General features: G+C 55.3%; 1 protein-coding gene across 1 annotated transcript; it reads left to right on the top strand.

Moving 5' to 3' along the window:
* The first annotated feature begins 3,749 nt into the window (after positions 1 to 3,749).
* Positions 3,750 to 20,344, top strand: clic1 (chloride intracellular channel 1). The gene is made up of 6 exons (XM_048520133.2): positions 3,750 to 3,964; positions 15,060 to 15,169; positions 16,222 to 16,353; positions 17,638 to 17,744; positions 18,534 to 18,715; positions 19,910 to 20,344. Exons 1-6 carry the CDS (start codon positions 3,929 to 3,931, stop codon positions 20,069 to 20,071), a joined length of 729 nt encoding a protein of 242 aa, XP_048376090.1. The 5' UTR covers positions 3,750 to 3,928; the 3' UTR covers positions 20,072 to 20,344.
* The last annotated feature ends 987 nt before the right edge of the window (positions 20,345 to 21,331 follow it).

Below are 21,331 nucleotides of genomic sequence, written 5' to 3' on the forward strand. Positions count from 1 at the left end.
ATGAACACTTCACACAGGATACCAACCAACACGGGCCCTACCTGCGCGCACGCACGCACCTCTCATCGCCTGCTCGTCTCGGACCTTTCTCAGAATTCCCTCTCTCCAGCAAGATCAAAGTTCGTCACTCATCCCAGACTGTCCCCAATTCAGAGGGCAGCAAGAGTCAATCCTATCGCTGCGGGTCTGGAGTCACGGAATGGGGCAAGGACGGCTGATATTCCCCCCAACACGCTCCCCCCACCACCGCCCGCCCGAAAGGGTATGAGTGACCCACTGGAGGGGCTTTAACACTCACCGATGTTTGTCATGTTCGGAACTGAGGGAACTGGAGGAACTCAGCCAGCTTGGCAGCGCCCATGCAGAGACAGAAACAGGGTCAGCTGTTCAGCTCCTGCCCTCAGATCCACAGGATGCTCTGCAGGGATTCACCAAAGACCCTCAGGCAGCACCTTCCAAACCCACAACCCACTTCCATCCAGAAGGACAAGGGGCAGCAGATACATGGGAACACCAGCCCCCTGCAAGTTCCCCTCCCCATCCTGACTTGGAAATATATCCCCGTTCCTTCAGCGTCGCTGGGTCAGAATCCTGGAATTCCCTCCCTAAGGGACATTGTGGGTCACCCCACAGCACATGGACTGCAGGGGGTTCAAGGAGGCAGCTCACCCCCACCTTCTCAAGGGGGAGGCAACTAGGGACGGGGCAGTAAATGCTGGGCCCAGGCAGTGTCGCCCACGTCCCTGTGAATACATTTCAAAACAGGAAGGAAGGTTTATCTAGCATCTTTGAAGTCATCTCGATGAGGAAGTAGTAAAACAGTACTGTTGAAGTCAGCACTGAAGTTTGGTGCAAACACAGAGGTAACTGTTTCAGAGATAGCAGGAACTGCAGATGCTGGAGAATCCGAGATAACAAGGTGCAGAGCTGGATGAACACAGCAGGCCAAGCAGCATCTCAGGAGCAGGAAAGCTGACGTTTTGGGCTGAGACCTTAACTGTTGTTAGTTATCGTTAATTGGTTAGGCCAGCTTCAGAAAAGCACAGTTAATTCTGGCCTTCCTACTAATATGAAGGAAGTGTGAAACTTGAGAAGGCGCACAAAAGATCTCCTGGGATTGGAGGCTCTGAGCTAGAGAGAGAGGTTGAATAGGCCAGGACTATTTCCCTGAGTTTGATTTCAATCAATTTCTTTTAGTCGCATGTCCCGAAGTACAGTGAAAAGTTTTGTTTTGCGAGCAGCGTTGGCAGATCATGGTGAACAAAGGCATACAGAGTGTTGGGTGCTTAGATGGAGCGAGGTGTATGGGGTTACGCTGCACGGGGTTGTGGCGGGGGGGGGGGTGGGGTGGGGGGGCCACAGATCAAGATCCACATGACATTGAAATGCGAGAGTTCCATTCAGCTGTTCCTGAACCTGCTGGTGCGTGTGTTCAGGGTTTCTGTGCCTCCTGCCTGATGGAGAAGGCTGTAGGAGATCATTGTCAGGGTGTGATGGCTCTTTGATGATGTGGGCCGCCTTTCCCAGCAGTGAGCCGTGTAAGTAGAGTCCATGGATGGAAGGTCGGCTCCTGTGATGGGTCTGGGCTGTGCGCACCGCCTTCTGTAGTTTCTTACAGTCCTGGGCAGACCAGTCGCTGTACCAGGCCGTCATGCACACAGACAGGACGCTCTCAATGGGGTATCTGTAGAATTGCGGAGGGACCTTATGGACCTGCCACATTTCCTGAGCATCCTAACGAAGAAGAGGCGTTGTTGGGCATTCTTGACTGTCGCATCTACGTGGGAATTCCAGGACAGTTATCGTCTCTCAGAGGAACGTTACACTCTTCACCCTCTCAAACTCAGCTCCATCGTTGTAGATTTCTTTCTGAAATGAATGATCAGTTCTTTACTTTTGCTAACGTTGGATGTCAGAGCCTGAGGGAGGGGGAAAGTAGAGAGGTTTATAAAATCATGGGGGGCATGGATAAGGGTAAATAGCCCAAGGTCCTATCCCCAGGGTGGGGGAGTCCAAAGCCAGAGGGGCACAGGTTTAGGTGAGAGGGGAAATATTTAAAAGGGACCTGAGGGGTAACACTTTCCCACAGAGGGTGGTGCGCGTATGGAATGAGCTGCCAGAGGAAGGGGGTGGGGGCTGGCACAGTTACAGCATTTAACAGGCACCTGGATGGAGACGTGGATAGGAAGGGTTTAGAGGGATAGGGGCCAGATGCTGGCAAATGGGACTGGATTAATTTAGGATTCTGGGTCAGCATAGATGAGTTGGAGCGAAGGGTCTGTTTCTGTGCTGGATATCAATGTGACAGGGACAGCACAGGGTTAGATAGAGAGCAGAGCTCTCTCTACATTGCCCCCCATCAAACACGCCCCAGGACAGGGACAGCACAGGGTTAGATACAGAGTAAAGCTCTCTCTACACTGTCCCCCCACCATCAAACACTCCCAGGGATGGGTTTAGATACAGAGTAAAGCTCTCTCTACACTGTCCCCCCACCATCAAACACTGCCAGGGATGGGGTTAGATACAGAGTAAAGCTCCCTCTACACTGTACCCCCCACCATCAAACACTGCCAGGGACAGGGACAACACGGGGTTAGATACAGAGTAAAGCTCCCTCTACACTGTCCCCCCACCATCAAACACTGCCAGGGACAGGGACAGCACGGGGTTAGATACAGAGTAAAGCTCTCTCTACACTGTTCCCCCACCATCAAACACTGCCAGGGATGGGGTTAGATACAGAGTAAAGCTCCCTCTACACTGTCCCCCCACCATCAAATACTCCCAGGGACAGGGACAGCACGGGGTTAGATACAGAGTAAAGCTCTCTCTACACTGTCCCCCCACCATCAAATACTCCCAGGGACAGGGACAGCATGGGGTTAGATAGAGTAAAGCTCCCTCTACAATGTACCCCTTTACCACTCCCCCTCGTTCCCTTCACTCCCCACTCCCCCCTCACTCACGCCCCCATCGACGCCCCTCCCGCGCCCCCCATCGACGCCCCTCCCGCGCCCCCCCCATCGACCCCCTCCCGCGCCCCCCCCCATCGACCCCCTCCCATGCCCCCGCCCTCCCCCCATCAACCGCCCTGCCCATTGAATGCTCCCGCCCATCGAACCCCCTCCTGCCCCCCCAATCAAACCCCTCCTGCCCCCCCCATCGAAACCCCTCCTGCCCCCCATCAAACCCCTCCTGCACCCCCCCATCGAAACCCCTCCTGCCCCCCCATCAAACCCCTCCTGCCCCCCATCAAACCCCTCCTGCACCCCCCCATCGAAACCCCTCCTGCCCCCCCATCAAACCCCTCCTGCTCCCCCATCAAACCCCTCCTGCACCCCCCATCGAACCCTCTCCTGCCCCCCAATCAAACCCCCTCCTACAGCCCTCATCGAACCCCTCCTCCCCCCATCAAACCCATCCTGCCCCCAATCAAACCCCCTCCAGCCCCCCCAATCAAACCCCTCCTGCACCCTCCCATCGAACCCTTCCTGCCCCCCTAATCAAACCCCTCCTTCCCCCCATCAAACCCCTCCTGCCCCCCCATCGAACCCTCTCCTGCCCCTCAATCAAACCCCTCCTGCCCCCCAATCAAACCCCCTCCTACAGCCCTCATCGACCCCCTCCTCCCCCCATCAAACCCATCCTGCAGCCCCCATCGAACCCTCTCCCCCCGGGGCTGCGAGCGTGCTGCTGAGGGCGGGTTTAGCGGGAGCCCAGGCTCGGGCTGTGTTTCCGGGGGGTGGCCCTTTATCAGACATTGACTCCCTCCCAGCCCAGCCTGTCCCGGAGTAAGGTGGAGGGGGGAAGAGAGCTGGCTGCGCTGTTCCTCTAGCCCGGGAGAGCCAGGAAGAGCTAGGCGCTACCTGCCGCGCTGTGTCTCAGAATCAAACCCTACAGCAGCCCGTTACCCCCGGGGGGGCGAATGGCAGAGGATAAGCGGATGGAGCTCTTTGTGAAGGTAAGAGCGGACCGCGGGGGGAGAGACAGACAGAATGTGTGTGTGTGTGTGAGAGAGAGTGAAAGGGGGAGGTGGGGAATGCCCAGCAGAAACCACCCCCCCCCCGCCCCCTGCTCTGGGGCAGGGTGGGGGATATCTGCCCCCTTTTAGCCTGGCCAGGGGGGGTCTACACTGCTTCCTGCAGCTCCTGTGCCTCAGGAGGGGGAGGGGGGGGGAGTGAGCCAGCCGCTGGGGGTGGGAGGGGTACATTATGTGTTTATTCTGTGGGGTGGGGGACGGGTGTTAGTGCTGGCCTCCCCAGCTCCAGTCTCAACTTTCCAACCTCTTTATATAAAGAAACTTCTGGTGGGCAAGCATCCGGTTCAATACCTTCCTCTTTAGCTAATCCGTGTGTGTCTGTCTCCCTGTGTGTGTGTGTGTGTGTGTGTGTTATTTAATTAAAACATTGGGGGAAAGGCAGAAGGGAATTTCTGCCCCTACCCCACCCCCCGTACACATGTGCCTCTGTGAAACACATGAAAATGGCCCTGCGCTCTGTCACTGCTTTTCTCTGTAAACTGAAACTCTGCCTTTCCAGCCCATCCGCGCTCGCTGGGTGTTTTTCGACGTTTTTTCTCCTTTGACTCCAAGCAAACCTGAGAAGCCCTGTGTACTTTGTTTAGGGGAAAATAACTACAAAGGCTACCTTTGTTTTTTAAAAACATGTTTTGGTCGTGAAAGCGCAGTATTTTTGTGATAAATTGTTTGCTAAAACGTGCAGCCCCTTAACACTCTCTCTCTGTGTCGCTTCAACTGACTGTGCCTCTCCCAACTGACTGTGTGTGTGTGTGTGTGTGTGTGTGTCTGTCTCTCTTTGTCTTTGTCTCTGTCTCTCTCATTTTTTAAGGAGACAGTTTTAAATGAGAACCTGCTTCACTCTTCCGGTCTCAGAGAGAGAGAGAGAGAGAGAGGGAGAGAGAGATGGGTGTGAGTGGCTTCTGTTTCAGGAAGTTGTGGTGTGACAGGCAGAGCTCAGTCTCTGCCTGTTCCCTAACTGCCCCTTGAGCTGGGAGACCTGGGCAGTTACAGAGGAGCCTGTTCAGAGCCAGTCCCTATCGCTGTGGGCCTGGAGTTACATGCAGGCTGGGTAAGGGTGGCAGACTCTTTCTCTCTTCTCTCTCCCCCCACCCCCCCCCCCACACACACACACACACACACACACACACACACACACACACACACACACACACACACACACACACACACACACACAGCCCCTGGAGTGTTTAAAATTCCTGGCGATCAATGGGCCTCAGACAGGAGCTGAGATTTTGTTCATGATGGGGAGTGGTGTGGTTTGGTTTGGGACCTGTGCATTTTACCCTGTTGGGGGGGGGGGGGGGGGGGGCAGTAGAATGTGGTGTCTGACACCGGCACCCCCCACCCCAGTCCCTCCCTTCGATATGCGGTGATCTGTCTCATTCACAGGAGTGTCCAGTTGAGAGGGTTTCAGGCTGTTAGTCTCTGTGTCTCTCCCTCCACTGCCCACCCCCCCCCCCGCCGCAGTCCGCGGGAAGGAGAAAGGATGTGATTGCCCCGAGGAGTGGGCAGGGGTCTGTCCTCACTGCCGTTTAGAAAAATTAGAGGAGACCTGACTGAAACATGCAGGTTTCTAAAGATGGACTTAGGGCCTGTTCCTGTGCTCTACAATGACTCTTTGGTCCAGCTCATCTATACTGACCAGATTCCTAAATAAATCTGGTCCCATTTCCCAGCATCTGGCCCCTATCCCCCTAAACCCTTCCTATTCATGTCCCCATCCAGGTTCCTTTTAAATGCTGTAACTGTACCAGCCCCCACCACTTCCTCTGGCAGCTCATTCCATACACGCACCTCCCTCTGTGGGAAAGAGTTACCCCTCAGGTCCCTTTTAAATCTTTCCCCTCTCACCTTAAACCTACATCCCTCTAGTTTTGGACTCCCCTACCCTGGGGAAAAGACCTTGTCTATTCACCCTATCCATGTCCCTCATGATGTTATAAACCTCTATAAGGTCCCCCCTCAGCCTCTGACGCTCCAGGGAAAATAGCCCCAGCCTATTCAGCCTCTCCCTGGAGCTCAAACCCTCCAACCCCGGCAACATCCTTGTAAATCTTTCCTGAACCCTTCCAAGTTTCACACTCTCCTTCCTGTAGCAGGGAGACTGGAACTGAGCGCTGTATTCCAAAGGTGGCCCGAACCAATGTCCTCTACAGCCCCAACATGATGTGGAGAGGTTGTCTCCCCTTGTGGGAAAGCCTGTAGAGTAAGGTCTTACAGAAAGAGGAGACCATTTGACCCATCTATGCTGCCCTATCTGTACTAGCCCCACTTTCCTGCATGTTTCAAGCGCTCATCCAAGTATCATTTCATGAAGTGTGTGAGATTTCCTGCCCAGTTATAGACCCATTGACTAAGGGGAACACCTTCCCACACCCCCTCAGGGGTGTGGTCACATACTGTGATACTGCCCTGTCGCGCTGGCCGAGGTAATGTGTTAGCTGCGGGACACCTGGGTGATGGCGCATGTGGGTCTGATACGCTGTACCATGCACACATGCACCAGGCCATTCAGCCCGTTACCCCCTGCTCCTGTCTAGGCCGGTAGCCTGTGAATGGGCCGTGTGTGGAAAATGTGGGTAGTATTCCTGGGACGGTGCCAGTCACAGTGTCGGTCCATATCGGAGGGATCATAAATAGCGTTTACACTGCAGCTAGTGCCCTGTCTCTGGTTTACAACATCCCTTATCACAACCCAGGGACTTCCCCACCCTCGGTGACACCTTTTACAATCAGGCAAGCATTCCTTTCTGATGTGTTTGTGGTGAGCGAGACCATTCGACCCATCCAGGTGCTGCTGGCCTTTGGCAACAGCAATGCATGTAGGACCCCTCTCTGCCTTTACTCCTCCCTCTCCCTCCCCCTTCCCTGTTACCCCTCGAGCTACAAAGATTCTCCTCCTGTCAGCTGGGGTGGCCTGGGGCTGCACAGTAAGATCCCACAACTGGGGCTGGTTGGGAGGGGTGGGGGTGGTGTTGGAGAGATGGAGAATGTCCATTTTCTTTACCTTTGGCTCTCCGCTCGGAGGGCACAGGATCAAGCCGCTCGGCCCACTATGTCTCTGCTGACCGTGATGCTGTTCCATGCTGATCCCACCCGCGGCCTATCTTCCTGGGGGGGTGTGTGTTTGTTGTCTGAGCGCCTCTGAAATATCACCCCCTCCCGCATCTCCTCCTCCCACACCAACTCCTCCCCTCGACCTCCCAGCAGCACGTTCCAGGCATTTGCCCCCAGCTGCTTTAAAAAGTAGCCATGCCCCTCATATCTCCTTCAAGCTCTTTCCTCCTCCCTCTCTCACCATAAAGCTACGCCCCCCACCCCCCCCCCCACCTCCCCCACTCTGGGGGAATACAGAGACTCTGATTGCCCACCCTGTCCACACACACCCCCCCCCCCCAAGAAAGGGACAACTAGAACGACACACACACCCCTCTCTTCCCCCCCCCCCCCAAACTAAATTATCCTCCAGCTCCAACGTGACTCGGAATGAGTTAATTTATTTTGCACGATGCCCCTGCATGCCGTAAGGCATCTCTCCCAGTTCCCACCACTCTCCGGGACCTACGGGCTTGCGCCTCCCAGATCCCCCTCTGGATCAGTGTTCCTCAGGATGCTGCCTTTCAATTGAACCAAACCCCCACCCCTGAAATGCATCGCCCCCCGCTTGTCCAGGCTAAATTTCACTTGCTAATCCCACCGAATTTTCCATTAATCCTGCTGCATCCTCTGACCTCCTCCTTCATCGCCCACAATCTCCATCAGGTTGCGTGCCATCTGCAAACTTCCTAACCAGCCGTCTGCTGCCATCCTCATAGTGGGTGAACCCAGCACTGACCCTCGCAGGGCACCGCTGGGGACCAGACCTCCCCACTCCACAGCCCAGGCTGATGAGAGCTGGTTGTGTCTCCCACCCTCATCAGTTATCTCCATCACTTCCTCAAAACACTGGAACAAATTAGAGTGGGTGTCACAGGGTGGCTCAGGGGAAGAGCTGTGCCCTCTGACCCTACAGACCCTGCTTCCACACCCTCGGGTTTTTGGGTGGAGAAGGAGGGTTGTCTCTGGTTCTGAGGCAGGCCTGTTGGGACCCCAGCGAGAGCTGACTACCCTGCCCTCCCTTTACCGCAAACCCACGTTCCTGCCCTGTTCCCCCAACCCCCACCCCATCCCCCAAAAGCTGTCGATTGGGAGATGGTGGAGGTGAAGGTGGGGATGGTGCAGGACCGGGGGCTTCAGGCTGATGCTCTCGGGGGGCCCGGGCCCAGATCTCGTCGCGGCAGCTTCGACTGGAGAATTCAAAGCTACTGTCTGGTGGTAATCAGTGACTTTCAATGGTCAGGAATAAAAGCCCATCTGGTTCACTAATATCCTTCAGGGAAGGAAACTGCCATCCTTACCTGGTCTGGCCTACATGTGACTCCAGGCCCACAGCAATGTGGTTGACTCTGCACTGCCCTCAGGGTAATTAGAGATGGACAGTAAATGCTGCCTGGCCAGAGATGCCCACATCCCATAAATGAATAAACATACACATTTAAAAACATGGAAAGCAGCAGAATGAAGGGGTTAAATCCAGAGACCAGGAGGCTCACAGGAGAGTGTCAGTGAGGACGGGTGGGGGTGGGAATGGGAGTGAGACCTCACCACCACACCACCCCCCCCCCACCTCTGTCTGTCAGTCAGTCTGTCAGTCGTCATCCAGAAGGGCAAGGGGCAGCAGGTACAGCCCCACCCTGACTTGGAAATATATCCCCGTTCCTTCAGTGTCGCTGGGTCAGAATCCCTGGAATTCCCTCCCTAAGGGACATTGTGGGTCAACCCACAGCACATGGACTGCAGCGGTTCAAGGAGGCAGCTCACCCCCACCTTCTCAAGGGGGCAACTAGGGACGGGGCAATAAATGCTGGGCCTGGCCGCCAACCCTCCACATCCCCCAAATGAATTGGAAGTGAGCCTCCGCTCACAGATGAGTAGGAGTGCCAAGTGCCTTCGGAGGGAGGTGGTGACCTGTGGCTGTTAATCCCACAACTTTGCTCCTGATTCGAGTGGCTCGGGCCTCCTGTTCCAAACACTACCACTGCCACCCAACAGCTCCTCACCCTCACCCCTCTCTCCGCCACCCCCCCCCCACAGCTCCTCACCCTCACACCTTCTTCTCCCCCCCCCACCAGCCCCTCGCTCTCATCTCACCCCCACAGCCCCTCCCCCTCACCCTCACCCCTCTCTTCCCCCCCCCCACACAGCCTCTCACCTTCGCGCACCCCCCCCCCCCACAGCTCCTCACCCTCACACCTTCCCCACCCCTCCACCCACCAAGCCCTTCACTCACATCTTTCTCCTCCTTCCCCCCCCCCCCCCCCACAGCCCCTCACCCATCTCTCACTGGTGGCGCCCCCACGCTCCCCCCCCCCCCCCACCCCGAGCCTGTTGCCTTCAGACAGGGTTGTGTGCCCACCCCAAAAGGGAGCAGTAGAGAGGAGTGTAACGGAGTGGGGGTGTGGGCCCTGTAGTTGCTGTATACAGATGTTGAGCACTGAGTGAAGAGGGACCAATTTCAGACTGAGAGGGACGCGAATCTGTTCCCACCGTCGGTCATCATCAGGCAATTAATTCCAGATTTTTACTGAATTCCAATTCCACCGTCTGCCGCAGCGGGATTCGAACCCGGGTCCTGGAGACACTCTCTGGGTTAGCCGCCCAGCCATATTCCCACTAGGCCATCAGCTCCTTCCTAACGTGCACCCTTCCCGTCCTCGGAGTTGGGGTTGGAATGTGAATGTCAGAGCAGAGGTTGCTGATGGTAACCAGGCGATGCTGAGGTGGGGAGCCAGCGCTGCCCACTTTGACTGTGATTCCCTTTATGGGCTGTGTAACCGCGAGGGCCGGGGGGGGGGGGGTGAGGTGTCCCTGACACAGGCACGGAGGGGGGAGGTGGGGAACGGTTTCACATGTACCTGAGGGCCTGATATTGGATTTTCTGAAAGATCTGCTTCCTTCCGAAGTTTGTAGGGTGTGTAAAGAGCCCTGTGTGCAGGAAAAGACGGGATATCAGGGCACTCAGCACCTCGATACTCCTCTACTATTCGACTAGATTGTGCCTCGCCGTGTTGTCTTGGTTAAGTAAATGTGAGGTTGTCTAATGTGGTGATGCTGGTTATAACCCATCGTTAGGAAGGGCTCCCTCTACTAACTTAAACTGAAAGTAAAGCCCTCTATGCTGTCCCCCATCAAACGCTCCCAGGGTAAGGACAGCACGGGGTTAGCTACAGTGTAAAGTTCTCCTAACACTGTCCCCCACAACCACCCCCCCCCCCCCCCCTGCCAAATCAAACACCCAGGTACAGCACAAGGTTAGAAATGGAGTAAAGCTTCCTCTTCTACATGGGAGGGGGTCTGCTGGCTGGGGTGAAGGGTGGTCTTTGCTGGGATGTGAGGGTGGGGGTGTCCGCAGGGGGTTGCCCTATGATGTGTGGGGTCGATCACAGAATGAACCCAGCCTGAAGTCTGAGCTTGACCCCATCCTGTTTGGGTTCTGAAGGAGGAATCCCTTGCCATTTCACTCTCTCTAGACCAGCGTAGATAGAGGGCCAGCAGTAGATGGGTTATATTTGAAATTCCAGTTTACATTCACCATGAGGGGCATGGATAGGGAGAATAGACAAGGCCTTTACCCCAGGGTGGGGGAGTCCAAAGCCAGAGGGGCACAGGTTTATGGTGAGTAGGGAAATATTTAAAAGGGACCTGAGGGGTAACTATCTCACACAGAGGGTGGTGTGTGTATGGAATGAGCTGCCAGAGGAAGTGGTGGGGGCTGGTACAGTTACAACATTTAAAAGGAACCTGGATAGGAAGGGTTTAGGGGCATAGGGGCCAGATGCTGGGAAATGGGACCGGATTTATTTAGGAATCTGGGCCAGCACGGACGGGTTGGGCTGAAGGTTAAGAACACACCGATACCTCTTCCCCCACCCCCCCACTCCCACACCTCCTCAAATGGGGGGGTTGGAGGTGGTCTATTGGTGTGGACAGAGAACTGGCGAATGAGCAGGAAACAGGGGGGTGGGGATAAGGTTGGTGACCAGCGGCGTTCCACAGGGATCCGTGCTGGAGCGTCTCTCAACGTGTGGGTGACTGGGAGGAAGGAAGTGAGTGCAGTGCAGTCAGATTTGTGGTCAGTGGTGAGGCAGGCCATGCGCAAGAGCCACAGATGGCTTACAGAGAGATATGGAAGCGGGCGAATGGCGTATAATGTGGGAGAACAGAGTGTTATTGAAGAGGTGGGGGGAGAAAACTGCAGATAGCTGTGATACAAAGTAGCTGGAACACAGAAAGCTGGCACACAGGGGCAGCAGGGAATTGGGAAGGGCCATGGAATGTTGGCCATTATTCCAAGGGGGTTGGAGGATGAGAGATAGGGACGGAGCTGTACACGGACCACATCTGGAGCACTGTGAACAGTTCGGGTTCCTCCTTATTTGAGGAAAGAGATCGTTTCATTGGAGGTAGTTCAGAGAAGGTTCACTGGGATGGTCCCTGCTTTGGGAGGGATTGACCAATGAGCAAAGGCTAACCAAGTTGGGACTCTACTCCCTGGGCTTTAGAAGAATTGAAGGTGATCTGGGGACTGGAGGGGAATGGCCCTCCGTGAGGTGCTCCCGCCCCTGAGGGATACATGGAGGCAAAAAAGAGGAGGGGGCTGAGTTGGATGATCAGCCATGAACATACCCACATGGTTGAACGCCCCCTCCTGCCCCCAGTATCTATGTTTGACCTTGCTGCTGGGCATGACCTCCATTTCAGGCCCAGTTAGGATGAGGCAGGGGCTAAGGGAGGGTAGTAGTGTGTTGGTTTTACTTTTTTAACCCAGAGAACCCCATCCCCAAAGCCTCACCCCCTCGGTGCCACAGCTAGCATGTCTCTCACTAACTGTGTGGGTTCCTATCGCTGTCGCTGCGCGCTCTCGCAAAATCCCCAGCAGGTTTGCACAGCCGTTAAGAGGCAGAAGGAGGCCATTCGGCCCATCGAGAGCCAGCAGCGGCATCTCAAAAGAGCGCTGTTATACAGTGCTGAGCCCCTTAATGTGTCTGTCGCCCAGGGCCCTCAGGTACCCCACCCCTCTCACTTTGGGTGAGTTAGAATGGGGAGGGGGTGGTGGGGTATGTGGGGAGGGAGAAGATAGTTGGGGGGGGGCGGGGTTTGGTTTTTCCCCTGACCCAGTGCCCTCTGCTGCTTGATCCTTTCGCTAATGGGACCATTTACCCCAGCCCACCCCCACCCCCCGACGTCTCGAATCTGCCTGAAGAACTCTCTCTCTCTCTCTCTCTCTCTCTCTGAAGCCCCAGCTTTCCTAGAAAGATGTCCAGGGCATTGTAAGCGCTGGCTGATTTGTCAGGAAGGCTGATGATCGGCGAAGGTGGGTATCCTGAGGGATCTTGCTTGTCTGGGGCGATGTACCTGCTACTCCCCAGGCCAGTTTAATTCGGATAAATGCGAGGTATTGCATTTTGATAAAACGGACAGGGGCCAGGACTTGTACAGATAAGCGCAGGGCCCTGGGTAGTGTTGTAGAGCAAAGGGACCTAGGGGTTTGAGTATGTAATGCCTTTTAAAGTTTGTGTCACAGATGGGTGGGGGGGGGGGGGTGTTAAAAAGGCGTTTGGCCAGCCTGCCTTTGCTGAGACCTTGTGAGTGTCGGAGTGGGGTGTCATGTTGAGGCTGTACAGGACGTTGGCGAGGCCACTCTCTGGAGCACGGTGTCCAGTCCTGGTGCCCCTGTTATCGGAGGGTATTATTAAACCGGGGAGAGATTTACCAGTGTGTTGGGTATGGAGGGGGTTTGAGTTCTAAGGAGAGGCTGGGATTCTGTTTCACAGGGGGTTGAGGGGTGACCCTGTGGAGGGGTCATGAAGGAGCAGAAGTAAGGGGAATGTCAGGTCATATTTCTAAGGTGTGAGGAGAGAGATTTTTTTAAAAAGGACGTGAGGGACAAATTTGTTTAGACACGGAGCGATCTGAGAGTGGATATGGGTACAGCTACAACGTTTAAAACCCATTCGGTTAAGTGTGTGAATGGGAGAGGTTTGCAGGAATGGGGACCAGGAGCAGGTGGGTGGGGCCAGCTCAGTTTGGGATTATTGTGGGTCCGGGCTGGTTGGGCCGAAGGGTCTGTTTCTGCGCTGTGCGATTCTGATACTGGAAGTCTAGATCCCAAAGTGGAACAGTTGGGTTCAGAACCCAGGAACAGGAGGAGGCCGTTCAGCCCCTTGAGCCAGTTCCACCATCCATGGCTAATCTAGGTCCCATAACCCCATGTCCCTTGGTATCTCTGTTCTGTGACAATCTACCAATCTCGGGTTTAAAACGAACGACTGACCCAGCACCCGATACCGTGTGAGAGGTCTGAACCCCTCCCACCCTTCGTGTCAACGTGCTTCCGAGTGGCTCTCCCTGAACACCTTCACTCTCAGACTGTGCTCCCTCCGTCAGGAATCCCCAACCAGTGGGAAAAGCATCTCTTTATCTAAAACCCTGCCTCTTCCTGTTAATTGTACTGAGGATTTCAATCTGATCACCGCGCCCCCCCCACCCCCCACCCCATCCCTTAACCTTCTGAGTTCTAGAGAAGACATTTGCATGATCATTTGTATATTAATTTACATAGAACATAGAACATTACAGCACAGCACAGGCCCTTCGGCCCTCAATGTTGTTCTGACCTGTCATACCGATCTCAAGCCCATCTAACCTACACTATTCCATGTACGTCCATATGCTTATCCAATGACGACTTAAATGTACCTAAAGTTGGCGAATCTACTACCGTTGCAGGCAAAGCGTTCCATTCCCTTACTACTCTCTGAGTAAAGAGACTACCTCTGACATCTGTCCTATATCTTTCGCCCCTCAATTTAAAGCTATGCCCCCTCGTGCTCGCCGTCACCATCCTAGGAAAAAGGCTCTCCCTATCCAATCTATCTAACCCTCTGATTATTTTATATGTTTCAATTAAGTCACCTCTCAACCTTCTTCTCTCCAATGAAAACAGCCTCAAGTCACTCAGCCTTTCCTCGTAAGACCTTCCCTCCATACCAGGCAACGTCCTGGTAAATCTCCTCTGCACCCTTTCCAAAGCTTCCACATCCTTCTTATAATGTGGTGACCAGAACTGTACACGATACTCCAAGTGCGGCCGCACTAGAGTTTTGTACAGCTGCAGCATAACCTCTTGGTTCCGGAACTCGATCCCTCTATTAATAAAAGCTAAAACACTGTGTGCCTTCTTAACAGCCCTGTCAATCTGGGTGGCAACTTTCAAGGATCTGTGTATAATCTCTCCTCATAACGTAACTCCTGAAGTCTGGGTGTGACTCTTGGCCTCAGTTTGAATTCTGAGAATGATGGAGGAGCGTCTGCCTGCATTTAACTTACTAAAAGATTGACGTGACCAGTTCAATCCTGTGGAAGAAGGATAGGGCTGTAGCTGAGCAACTTCAGGCTGGCCAGTTACTTCGAGTGATCCGAAGGTCAGGAACTTTCTGTCAGAGGTACCTGGCCTGTGGCAACAAAGGTACTACGAAGGCGGCGGCCTCTGAAGCAGTTTGGGCCTGAAAAGAAGCAGTGCAGGAGGAGTTCAAGGAGCCCGTGTTAAGGATTGAGTGAGCTATGCTAGCGCTGTTTATGGGTAAAAGGTTGGATCTTCATTTGTGATACTTAGCGTGTGCCTGTGGTTCCTTTTTATTCAGAGTGAATAGAATCGAATCAGTTCAGTAGCTGTCCTTGTGCTATATGGGGGAGAACACAATTGGCCCTCCAACATCTAATAGAGTCATTCAGTGCGCAGGAGGCCCTTCAGCCCATCAGAGCTACCTGAGCAGGCTCTCTGCCCTCGTACGAAGGGCTGGGTCTGACTGACCCACCTGGGGGCTAGTAAGAGTTTGCATATGTCGAACAGTTTTTTTTTTGTTTTGTGCTTGCTGACGTGACTTTGGTTCTCCGCTCTCTTCTTTCCCCCCCACAGGCTGGCAGCGATGGACAGAGCATTGGGAACTGCCCTTTCTCACAGCGACTCTTCATGGTTCTCTGGCTGAAAGGGGTCACCTTCAATGTCACCACGGTCGATATGAGGAGGTAAGTCGGGCTGGGGAATGGGGTGGGGGTGGTGCTGAGGTGATGCCCTCCTCGTTCCCATGCCTGCCTGCGACACATTCACACAGCGGTGAGGTCTTCGGTAGCCGAAAAGCGGGTCGGATACCCCAATGGTAAATCGGGATCCTTTTCGTTTCTTTCAGGTACTATAAGACTAGTGCCTGTGGCCCATCCCTAATTGCCCCCCCCACCCAATGGAGTGATTCACTGGGAGGAGCTGGGGTTGTGTGGCGGTGGGGTGGGGGGGGGGTGGCGTTGGTGTTGGTTGAAGGGGTCAGTCCCAGCGCTGAAGGACTGGAGTTAGATGTTGGTCAGACCAGGTGAAGGTACCAGCTTTCCTTCCCTGAAGAGCCAGTGACCCTCTGTGAGGGTCACCGTGTGACTCCCTCTCTTTCCCCTTTTGAATTCGGGATTTGGGAATTTGAATTAAGATTCCACACCCAACCCTTTTGTGGGAATCTACACCCTCCCAGGGGGTGGGAGACAGAACCCCATGCAGTGGGGTAGTGAGGGTCTGGAGCGAACTACCTGGAAAGGTGGCAGAAGCAGGCTCAGTGGAGGCATTCCAGAGGGGCACGGGGCGAGAGGCGGCTGACGGGCTGGGAAGACGCGCCCAATTGGGGGCACGGGGCGAGAGGCGGCTGACGGGCTGGGAAGATGCGCCCAATTGAGGGCACGGGGCGAGAGGCGGCTGACGGGCTGGGAAAACGCGCCCAATTGGGGGCACGGGGCGAGAGGCGGCTGACGGGCTGGGAAGACGCGCCCAATTGGGGGCACGGGGCGAGAGGCGGCTGACAGGCTGGGAAGATGCGCCCAATTGGGGGCACGGGGCGAGAGGCGGCTGACGGGCTGGGAAGACGCGCCCGATTGGGGGCACATGGCCTCCAATGCTGTGTTTAAGTTTTTTTACGACTCTCTTGAGTTGGAGGGTTGAGGTATTACCGAACCCCTTCACTGGTCACGTTGCCTGTCTCTGTCTTCCTGATCCATCTCGATTCCTCCTCTTCCCGTTCTCCCTCCTTGTGTCTTTTCAGGAAGTTTGAGAACAAGTTCCTGGAGGATCTGGCCCCTGGCACCCAGCCCCCATTCCTGCTGTATGACAACGAGGTGAAGACAGACACCAACAAGATCGAGGAGTTCCTGGAAGAGAACCTCTGCCCTCCCAAGTGAGCCATACTCGCTGACGTTTGGCAGGTCGGGGGGTGGTGTGGGGGGAACTGTGGCCCTCAGATACCCCACCCCTCCCTTTCCACCCACTCTCGGGGCTCTGCCCCACATCCCCCTCTGGGAGAAGGAACTGGCGCTGCCCAGGGAATGGTGCCGGTGGTGGGGGGGAGGTTACCATGGGACTGGCCGGAACACACTCCTGGAGGGGCCAGCATGCTATTGATGGACTGAATGGCTTCTGTGCCACCATGGCTGGCCACTTTGTGTGGCATTGGATTCAGGTGTAGTGGCATGTCAGAGATAAGGGTGACTTGCTTGCTCACCAGCGCCTCCTCCAGGGTAACATTCCTTTTCTCTCCCCACCCACCCCCCCTCTCCTCCCCCCCCCCCACTTTTCCACCAGCCGAGGGGGGTCCTTTAGACCTGCTGTACCAGTCTCTCAATCCTACAGTCAGGAGAGTCCCTTCGGCCCTACCAAAGCCCACTTAGTCCTGCTTTCCCACACTTTGGCCTTGAACATTTCAAGTGCTCATCCATGTGCTTTTATTTTTATTGCGTGAGGCTTCCTCTCCTCCCAGGCAGGGTAATCCAGACCCCTCTGGCCAAAAAGGCTTCCCCTTGAGTCCCCTAGTGCCTTTTCAGCTTACAGCTCAGCTCCGCTAGCACTGAGCCTTCAGTACGATCCTCCGGCTCAGTTCCCCCTGTTCCCACCGTCTCACACTCTCACTCTTCGATTCCTTTAGTCCAGGAGCTGAGGAAGGGCGGAGTATCCAAATCAAAAATGACCCCTGCCCGACGCTGTGTACCATCTACAAGATGCTCTGCAGAGATTCACCAAAGACCCTCAGGCAGCACCTTCCAAACCCACGACCCACTTCCATCCAGAAGGACAAGGGGCAGCAGATACATGGGAACACCAGCCCCCTGCAAGGTCCCCTCCGAGCCCCTTCCCATCCTGACTTGGAAATATATCCCCGTTCCTTCAGTGTCACTGGGTCAGAATCCTGGAATTCCCTCCCTAAGGGACATTGTGGGTCAACCACAGCACATGGACTGCAGTGGTTCAAGGAGGCAGCTCACCCCCACCTTCTCAAGGGGGGCAACTAGGGACGGGGCAGTAAATGCTGGGGCCATGTTTTCAGAGAAAATATTTTGTTTCTGTTTGGATGTGGTTCATGTTATTTTCCCGTTCTGATTGCACTCGCTTCTCCTTTTCTTTCTGTCCTCTTAACACCCTGCCCACCCCACCACCCCCCAACACCGGGTGTCCCCGCTATCGGAAGGTACCCACGCCTGGCAGCGCGGAACCCAGAGTCCAACACCGCGGGCAGCAACATCTTCTCAAAGTTCTCAGCCTTCATCAAGAACCCCAACCCTGCCCAGAATGACAGTAAGTGGACCCGCCCCTGTGTGTGGGGGGGGTGGGGGGTCCTTACCCTCACCTCCCGACCTCCACTAGCCACAGGCCACAGTAGGACAGACCACCCGAAGCTGGAGAGGAATTCCCAACAGGATGTTGGCAGGTCGGCGGGGGGCGGCGGGGGGAAGATGAGGGTGCGGATGAGGTTCAATGCAGGGAAGTAGGAGGCGATGAAGGACATTTGAGAGACAATATAAAATGTAAGGGGGGGGGGTGGCAAGAGCTGGGGGTCTCTGCTCACAGAGCACTGAAGGTGAAAGGACAGGGAGAGAGAGAGACCAGTGAGTAGAGCACACAGTGCCCTCAGCTTTATTAACGGGGCACAGAGTACAGGAGCAAGGAGGCGATGCTGATCTTGTACAAGCCCCGTGTTAGACCCCCAGATGGAGTATCGTGTCCAGCTGTGGGCCCCACATTATGGGAAAGATGTGAACCCGTCGGAGGGAGAGGGCAGAAGCGATTTACAACAACGGTTCCAGGGAATGGGTAATGTCAGCGATGGGGATAGACTGGGGAAGGTGGGGCTGTTCCCCTCGGACACAAGGAGGCTCACAGGGAGGGCTGGTAGGGGGCCCTTTGGCCCATCGATTCTGTGCCAGCCCTCCACACTGGGTCTGTGAGGAGATGGCGAGGTGACAGACTGACTGGAGTCACCCTCACCCTCTGCCCTCGGTGCTGGGGAAGGGTCTGGTGGGGGGAGTAGTGTCCGAGTCTCTGACCTGAGCATCCCTCTCACTCTCGCTATCCCCCACCTCGCAGTGCTGGAGAAGGGCCTGGTGAAATCGTTGATGTCCCTCGACATGTACCTGAACACCCCGCTCCCGGAGGAAGTCGATGAGAACAGTGTGGAGGAGCAGACCACTTCCACCAGGAGGTTCCTGGATGGCAATGAGCTGACCCTGGCCGACTGCAATCTCTTACCCAAACTGCACATCGTCCAGGTAACCACCGCAACCCACCCCCCCCACCCCACCAAACTGACATTGCAACTGGGCCGGGTGGGGGGTGCGGGCAGCTGGCTGTTCAGCCCATCCACTGTATTCCTGCCCTCTGGACCAAACCAATCCATTCTCTACATCCAATCTATGTTTGCCCCCACTAGGGGCGTCACCAGCCTCTGTGTGCAGCCCCAATGGGGGTGGGGGTGAGGGGGTATACTTCTCTTTACACCCTCCCCCTTATCCCAATTTATCTCCATTCCTGATGAAGATATTCCTGGGTTTTCGCTCCCAATCCAGATGACATCACGTTGACCCAGGTTACACCAGGCCTGCCCTGCCATTGCCCCGTCCATCAGCCTCTGCGCCCCACCTCCCCCCCCCCCCCAACAACTCGCCCATTGTGCTGTCCCCCACGCCTACACCCCGTCACTCAAAAGTCTTAAATTAAAAATCACGCTTTGGCCAAGGGAGAGGGGGCTGGTATTTCACAGAATCCCCGACAGTGTGGAAACGGGCCCTTCTGCCCATCGGGTGTACACTGACCCTCTGAAGAACATCCAACTCCGGGCCCATCCCCGACCCTATCCATGTAACCCTGCATTTCCCATGGCGAATCCCACCCTAACCGGCACATCCCTGGGCACTACGGGACAATTTGGCACGGCCAATCCCACCCTAACCCGCACATCCCTGGGCACTACGGGACAATTTGGCACGGCCAATCCCACCCTAACCTGCAAGTTTGGACACTGGAAGGAAACCCATGCGGCTGTGGGGAGAATGCCCAATGGAGTTTGCGCATTTGCCTAAGGGTGGGATCGAACCCGGGTCCCTGGTGCTGTGAGGCAGCTTCGCTAACCCGCTGAGCTGCCATGTTGAGAGACCCTGTATGGTCTGAAAGTGCCAAGGGGTGGAAAATGGGGCGGGGGCTGGAGCGGTTTAATAGGTGGGAATGAGCTGGTGCAAGGGATTTGCTGGGGTAACAGAGGCCATTCTGCCCATTGTCTGCACCTGACCCGTAAGCCCCCTCATTGGGGATTTGGGCCAGGGGTTGGGGTGGGGGAGTTGGCATCATCAGTAACCTTCGTGTTGGTAATGAGAGATCTGTCAATCCTGTGTGTGTGTGTGTGTGTGTGTGTGTGTGTGTGTGTGTGTGTGTGTGTGTGTGTGTGTCTCCCCCCACCCCTCCTACAGGTGGTTTGTCGGAAATACCGAGCGTTCGAGATTCCTCAGCAGTTCACCGGAATTTGGAGATACCTGAAGAATGCTTATGAATGTGAAGAGTTTGCCCACACTTGCCCGAAGGACGAGGAGATAGAACTCGCTTATGCTTCGGTAGCCAAGCCCCTGAAGTGAGGACAGCGCTCGGGGTCTTCCCCCAGGGAAATGCTGCAGGTCCACTGAACGAGTGATGCCACATTGTGCCAAACCCGGGCCTGTTCCAGTAGATCCTTTCCCTTTTTTTATTATTCTCACTGTCCCAGAACTGTTTCCCCTCCACCCCAGAGCTCGGTTTTCTCCCTCTCTCCCTCTCTCTCTCTCTCTCTCTCTCTCTCTGCTTCCCTGAAATCAGGTTTTGTTTGGGGGCTTCTTTGTTTTTTGGCCCAGAATAAATAAGAACTATATTTATGTTGAGTCTGCCCAGTGTGGTTGCTTTGCTTTGGAAATGGGTGGGCGGGTGGGGCACGGTGTATTTCTCAGGTCTGTTTTCAATCAATTCCACAAGCCACCACCCCCCCGGGCCCTGGGGTCTGTAGCTAAATTGCTGACCTCAATGTTGGGTGTTTTTTGGGGGGGGGAGGGGATGCGGGGAGGCAGGATCTCGAACCATTCCTCTGTCTTCTTTCTTCTCGCACTCTCACGTGCTTTCACTCCGGCTGAGCACGTGTGGAAGTGGAGTTGAGGAGAGATGAGATGAGCCATGGGTGCATTGAATGACAGAGCAGCTTCGAGGGGCTGAATGGTCACTTTCCCCAGCCCTTGGGTGGCCTGAAAGCTCAGGGATTGATCTGTTGGATTGACGCGCACGCTCAGGTCCGGAATATCCACGATGAATCTGGGACAGTGAATCCCAAACCCCACCCCTGTGGGAGAAATCCCATCTCCTCAATCCCAAAATGGCCACCCCACCCCCTCCCCACCTTGGAGACAGGTCCCTCCCAGCACTGAGGAAACAGTTTCCATGTCTCTCTGCATCCTCCACAAATCAATAATGTTTTAGGGAGAGAGATCTGCAGTGTTTTTCTCCTGAGTGCTGGCCCAACTCTCAGGGCCTGGGCCTGGGCCTGGGCCTCAGTCCCTCTCCCCTCGGCCCTCACCTGCGGGGTCTGGAGTCATGTGTAGGCCAACCATTGTCACAATCCAAGAGTTGTGAAGTGGTTCTCTCTCTCTCCTCCTCCCCCCACCCCCAGCTGTTGGTGTGTATTTGAGCTCAGGACCTGAGGACTGTTGACCTGGGCTTCTCTGGAACTGGTCCCAGGGTCAGGGCACTGACCTCTGCCTCCCCTCAGGCATGGGGTCTGCCATATTGATGGGCAGGGGTCAGCCTATCCTTTTTATTTTTTCTCCCTCTTTTTTCCCCCCCCCCCCACCCCCAACTCAACACCCCCTCCTCAA

Source organism: Stegostoma tigrinum, chromosome 34 (genome assembly GCF_030684315.1).
Source record: "Stegostoma tigrinum isolate sSteTig4 chromosome 34, sSteTig4.hap1, whole genome shotgun sequence".
Lineage (NCBI taxonomy): Eukaryota > Metazoa > Chordata > Chondrichthyes > Orectolobiformes > Stegostomatidae > Stegostoma > Stegostoma tigrinum.